This window comes from Neophocaena asiaeorientalis, unplaced genomic scaffold (genome assembly GCF_003031525.2).
Source record: "Neophocaena asiaeorientalis asiaeorientalis breed wild unplaced genomic scaffold, Neophocaena_asiaeorientalis_V1.1 scaffold1473, whole genome shotgun sequence".
Taxonomy (NCBI): Eukaryota; Metazoa; Chordata; class Mammalia; order Artiodactyla; family Phocoenidae; genus Neophocaena; species Neophocaena asiaeorientalis.
In genome coordinates, this window is record NW_020173219.1 from 21,422 (window position 1) to 27,964 (window position 6,543).

Genomic DNA, 6,543 nt, shown 5'->3' on the forward strand with positions numbered 1-6,543 from the left:
ATACCGCAAAAAAAAAAAAAAAAGTTATTGAAGGGACTCTTGTGGCGGTCCAGTGGTTAAGACTCCACACTTCTACTGCAGGCGGTGTGGGTTTGATCAATGGTCAGAGGACTAAGGGGCTGCATGTCGTGTGGTACAACTAAAGAATTTTTAAAAATTTAAAAAAAGAGAAAAAAGAAACAAAAAAATTCTATTAAAGTATAGTTGAATTACAATGTTGTGTGAATGTCTGCTGTACAATAAAGTGACTCACTTATTCATTTATATATACATTCTCTTTCTTATTCTTTTCCATTATGGTTTGTCATAGAATATTGAAAACAGTTCCCTGTGCTATACCGTAGGACCTTGTTGTCTATCCATCCTATATATAGTAGTTTGTATCTGCTGGTCCCAGACTCCCAGTCCATCCCTCCCCCATCCCCAACTCCCTCTCATCCCCCTCAGTTGGGAGGGTCCTCAGATTCCCCTCCAGCCTCTGTCTCCAAAGTGCTCTGAGTCTGAGGCCCAAGCCTGAGCCCTGGGCCATTTATTAGCACTTTTGAAGATGATTTCTTGGGGCACAAATGCTTTGGGACTAAGAGGGGTTACTCAGGAAGCAGCTCTTGAAACTTCACACAGGACAGTATAATCCACAGGTACCTTCCCCAAATCCTGGCCCTTGCTGCCCCCTGGTGGCTTCAGATGGTGCCAACCAAGGCCCTGGAATCTGAGGGACAGAAAACAACCCAGTCCCCAGACTGACTGCTGTGCAGCTCCTTGTAGGACGTTTCCGGAGAGCAGGTCCAACTTTGTGTAAATGAACTGACATGGAAAGCACAGTCCACAAAAAGGTGGATGGAATTAACCATCTGGACTCAACCGGGCTGACAGTCTGATTAAACCAAAATGTCAACATAGGATTTAAAGACCTATACTTTCACCACATAATATTGGCCACACCAGGATAGAATGAAATCACTTGGCATATGGAAAGCCAGAACATCTCAACTGTATGGAAGGGAAAGTTAACAGAGCGCGTCACACAGATCTGCTGGAATTATGTCACAAAGATATTCATCCAGTTTTTTAAAAATGATGCAAGAAATAAGGACAGAACCTACTGAATTCAATAGAGAGATACAGAGTGTCAGCCAATATATGGGAGAAAAATCTAAAAAAGAGTGCTGTATGTATATGTATAACTGATTCAATTTGCTGTACAGCAGAAATGAACACAAAAGTGTAAATCTACTATATTCCAATAAAATTTTTTTAAAAAAGAAAGTCTCAGCTGAGCAACAGAAGGTGGAAAAAACCACAGTGAATCTACTACAGGGAAAATTCCAGTAGATGGGATTAACGACAGGCAGAGCACTGGATAATGAAAGATTTCTAACTTGAAGTCATGCAATGGAAACAGTCCCTTGTTCAACATAAGGGGGGAATATGAATTTAAAAGAATGAAGTAGTATCCACAAATTATGGAACTTCAATTGACCTAATACACAAATAATTGGAGATCCCAAAGGAGAGGAGACAGAGACACAGAGAAACCCTCACAACCAGAATCCTGACACGCCTCAGGGTGTAGAAACGAGAGGGCAACCACACCAAGTTTCATTGTAATGAAATCTTGAGGTATGGACAATTTTTGAGACCCCTCTTCAGCTTGATTAACTATTGGTATGTTAGGAAAATGTCAGCTAAAGAACCAGTTCCCGGACTTCCCTGGTCGTCCAGTGGTTAAGACGCAGTGCTTCCAATGCAGGGGGCACAGTTTCCATCCTTGTTCAGGGAACGAAGATCCCACATGCCACTTGGTGGGGTCAAAAAAATGAAAACACAGTTCCCTGCAGATTCTACCACAATGTTTTCTCCTCTCTCTCCCGTCCCCAACCTCACAACACAAAAGCCTATCCCAGAGTTCTTCACTCTGGTCATTGTGGGTGCGTGGAGCAAATGCACAACTATGATTGCTTCTTTTAAACCCAAGTCAAACAATATTGATAGTCAGAGTCATATATCAGAGTTTAGGAAGAGTCCAAAGAACATAGGAGTACAGAAAAGCACAAATATGGATTCCAAGATGCATGTCGACAAGTGTTTACTGACTTTTTCCTGAGAAAGGCCAGTCCCAGGTCTGCAGTGGTGCTAAGTAGACCTGTCATTCCTTAGGGCGTGATCGGTGGTGAGTATGGTCGTGATGAGCTGAGGTAACTTGACAATTATAATGAGTGTGAGTCCCTACAGATGCAGGTGGATCTGCAGATTCTCTCTCCTTTTAGTCATGAGGCTGGTAGACCACTGCCCACTCACCCCACTGACAGATTTGCTCTAGGGAGAGGGTGAACCACATGTCCTGGATAAGGGGGCACGGCAGAGCTGACTCTGTGGGGGTCAGGAGGAATGGCAATAGTGAAAAATGATGGATCTGGGGAAAAGGTATGAAGCAGTTCTTTATGAAAACTTCAAATTCATTTAAGTTTGTAATTATTGGCAAATAAAATAATAACAAAAAAGCAACAAATGAAAGCCTGTATTTAAGAGTAAAGAGGCTGGAGGGAGAGAAAGGGAGGTTTTGGTCTCACTTCCCCATGACCTTGGACCACTGTGTACACTGTTACCACTTCTAGCTGAGCTACAGTAGTAATCGGCCTCGTCCTCAGCCTGGAGCCCAGAGATGGTCAGGGAGGCCGTGTTGCCAGACTTGGAGCCAGAGAAGCGATCAGGGATTCCTGAGGGCCGTTTATTGACATCATAAATCAGGGTTTTGGGGGCCATGCCTGGGAGCTGTTGGTGCCAGCTGACTTCGTTATATTTCCCTATGTCACTGCTGGTTCCAGCACAAGAGATGGTGACCGTCTGTCCCAGATTCCCGGACACTGAGGGAGGCTGAGTCAGGCCAGACTGGGCCCAGGATCCTGGAAAGAGGAGAAACACACTCTAGTCAGTTCTGTCACCCTGAGGACAAAGACACAAAGGATCAGCCAGATGTCCCTGGGGTCCCTTTCCTAGAGGCCTCACCTGTGTCCTGAGTGAGGAGGGTGACAAGGAGCAGTGCCCAGGCCATGGTAGAGACGCCCCAGACGCTGCCTTCTGAGCCCCCAGCCCTCAGCCTGCTCCTCCAAACCTCTCTTATCCCCTCCCCTTCAGAGGAGGGAGGGGTCTCCATGCAAATCTGCTTCCTGCACCTGCCTCTCCTCCCCCCCTCTGCTCACCCCCTCTGACATGGTTTGTTCCAGATTCTTCTGCATCCTTGGACAGCAGAGATTATTGGAGACTTAACTCCTTCACATGGTGTGTGAGGACAGAACGAGTCCATGACAGGATGTGGGAAAGGAATCCAGCCCGGGATTTCCTGTCTCTCCTGGTGTGAGAGTCATGGTGCTTCCTGGGGAGGAATCCCAGAAGGTCTTCTCTGTGCTCTTGGGACAAAGGAGAGGCCCTGAGCCCAGGCGGCTGAAAAATCCAACTGCCCCGCTTTCTGAGAGTTAAAGGCAGAGCTATGTACCAGTATCCCCTCAACTACTTCTGTTTTAAAAATTTTATTGAAGGGCTTCCCAGGTGGCGCAGTGGTTGAGTCCGCCTGCCGATGCAGGGGACACGGGTTTTTGCCCCGCTCTGGGAGGATCCCACATGCCGCAGAGCGGCTGGGCCTGTGAGCCATGGCCGCTGAGCCTGCGCGTCCGGAACCTGTGCTCCGCAACGGGAGAGGCCACAACAGTGAGAGGCCTGCGTACCGCAAACAAACAAAAAAAACAAACAAAAAAATTTATTGAAGGGACTTCCGTGGCGGTCCAGTGGTTAAGGCTCCACACTTCCACTGCAGGCGGTGTGGGTTTGATCAATGGTCGGAGGACTAAGGGGCTGCATGTCGTGTGGTACAACTAAAGAATTTTTAAAAATCAAAAAAAGGAGAAAAAAGAAAGAAAAAAATTCTATTGAAGTATAGTTGAATTACAATCTTGTGTGAATGTCTGCTGTACAGCAAAGTGACTCACTTATTCATTTATATATACATTCTCTTTCTTATTCTTTTCCATTATGATTTGTCATAGGATATTGAAAACATTTCCCTGTGCTATACGGTAGGACCTTGTTGTCTATCCATCCTATATATAGTAGTTTGTATCTGCTGGTCCCAAACTCCCTATCCATCCCTCCCCCACTCCCAACTCCCTCTCATCCCCCTCAGTTGGGAGGGTCCTCAGATTCCCCTCCAGCCTCTGTCTCCAAAGTGCTCTGAGTCTGAGGCCCAAGCCTGAGCCCTGGGCCATTTATTAGCACTTTTGAAGATGATTTCCTGGGGCACAAATGCTTTGGGACTAAGAGGGGTTACTCAGGAAGCAGCTCTTGAAACTTCACACAGGACAGTATAAGCCACAGGTACCTTCCCCAAATCCTGGCCCTTGCTGCCCCCTGGTGGCTTCAGATGGTGCCAACCAACACCCTGGAGCCTGAGGGACAGAAAACAACCCAGTCCCCAGACTGGCTGCTGTGCAGCTCCTTGTAGGACGTTTCTGAAGAGCAGGTCCAAGTTTGTGTAAATGAACTGACATAGAAAGCACAGTTCACAAAAAGCTGGATGAAATTAACCACCTGGACTCAACAGGGCTGACAGTCTCATTAAATCAAAATGTCAACATAGGATTTAAAGACCTATAGTTTCATAACATAATATTGGCCACATCAGGATAGAATGAAATCACTTGGCATATGGAAACCCAGAACATCTCAAATGTATGGAAGGGAAAGTTAACAGAGCGCGTCTCACAGATCTGCTGGAATTATATCACAAAGATATTCATCCAGTTTTTTAAAAATGATGCAAGAAATAAGGACAGAACCTACTGAAGTCAATAGAAAGATACAGAGTGTCAGCAGAGGGAGGGGTCTCCATGCAAATCTGCTTCCTGCACCTGCCTCTCCTCCCCCCCTCTGCTCACCCCCTCTGACATGGTTTGTTCCAGATTCTTCTGCATCCTTGGACAGCAGAGATTATTGGAGACTTAACTCCTTCACATGGTGTGTGAGGACAGAACGAGTCCATGACAGGATGTGGGAAAGGAATCCAGCCCGGGATTTCCTGTCTCTCCTGGTGTGAGAGTCATGGTGCTTCCTGGGGAGGAATCCCAGAAGGTCTTCTCTGTGCTCTTGGGACAAAGGAGAGGCCCTGAGCCCAGGCGGCTGAAAAATCCAACTGCCCCGCTTTCTGAGAGTTAAAGGCAGAGCTATGTACCAGTATCCCCTCAACTACTTCTGTTTTAAAAATTTTATTGAAGGGCTTCCCAGGTGGCGCAGTGGTTGAGTCCGCCTGCCGATGCAGGGGACACGGGTTTTTGCCCCGCTCTGGGAGGATCCCACATGCCGCAGAGCGGCTGGGCCTGTGAGCCATGGCCGCTGAGCCTGCGCGTCCGGAACCTGTGCTCCGCAACGGGAGAGGCCACAACAGTGAGAGGCCTGCGTACCGCAAACAAACAAAAAAAACAAACAAAAAAATTTATTGAAGGGACTTCCGTGGCGGTCCAGTGGTTAAGGCTCCACACTTCCACTGCAGGCGGTGTGGGTTTGATCAATGGTCGGAGGACTAAGGGGCTGCATGTCGTGTGGTACAACTAAAGAATTTTTAAAAATCAAAAAAAGGAGAAAAAAGAAAGAAAAAAATTCTATTGAAGTATAGTTGAATTACAATCTTGTGTGAATGTCTGCTGTACAGCAAAGTGACTCACTTATTCATTTATATATACATTCTCTTTCTTATTCTTTTCCATTATGATTTGTCATAGGATATTGAAAACATTTCCCTGTGCTATACGGTAGGACCTTGTTGTCTATCCATCCTATATATAGTAGTTTGTATCTGCTGGTCCCAAACTCCCTATCCATCCCTCCCCCACTCCCAACTCCCTCTCATCCCCCTCAGTTGGGAGGGTCCTCAGATTCCCCTCCAGCCTCTGTCTCCAAAGTGCTCTGAGTCTGAGGCCCAAGCCTGAGCCCTGGGCCATTTATTAGCACTTTTGAAGATGATTTCCTGGGGCACAAATGCTTTGGGACTAAGAGGGGTTACTCAGGAAGCAGCTCTTGAAACTTCACACAGGACAGTATAAGCCACAGGTACCTTCCCCAAATCCTGGCCCTTGCTGCCCCCTGGTGACTTCAGATGGTGCCAACCAACACCCTGGAGCCTGAGGGACAGAAAACAACCCAGTCCCCAGACTGGCTGCTGTGCAGCTCCTTGTAGGACGTTTCTGAAGAGCAGGTCCAAGTTTGTGTAAATGAACTGACATAGAAAGCACAGTTCACAAAAAGCTGGATGAAATTAACCACCTGGACTCAACAGGGCTGACAGTCTCATTAAATCAAAATGTCAACATAGGATTTAAAGACCTATAGTTTCATAACATAATATTGGCCACATCAGGATAGAATGAAATCACTTGGCATATGGAAACCCAGAACATCTCAAATGTATGGAAGGGAAAGTTAACAGAGCGCGTCTCACAGATCTGCTGGAATTATATCACAAAGATATTCATCCAGTTTTTTAAAAATGATGCAAGA

At 46.4% G+C, this 6,543-nt stretch overlaps 1 gene segment (V, D, J or C); it reads right to left on the reverse strand.

Moving 5' to 3' along the window:
• Positions 1–680: 680 nt before the first annotated feature.
• On the reverse strand, positions 681–3,092 carry LOC112399837 (immunoglobulin lambda variable 2-18-like). The segment is given in 3 exon segments: positions 681–709; positions 2,571–2,903; positions 3,007–3,092. Coding segments are annotated over 3 exon segments (408 nt in total).
• Positions 3,093–6,543: the final 3,451 nt, after the last annotated feature.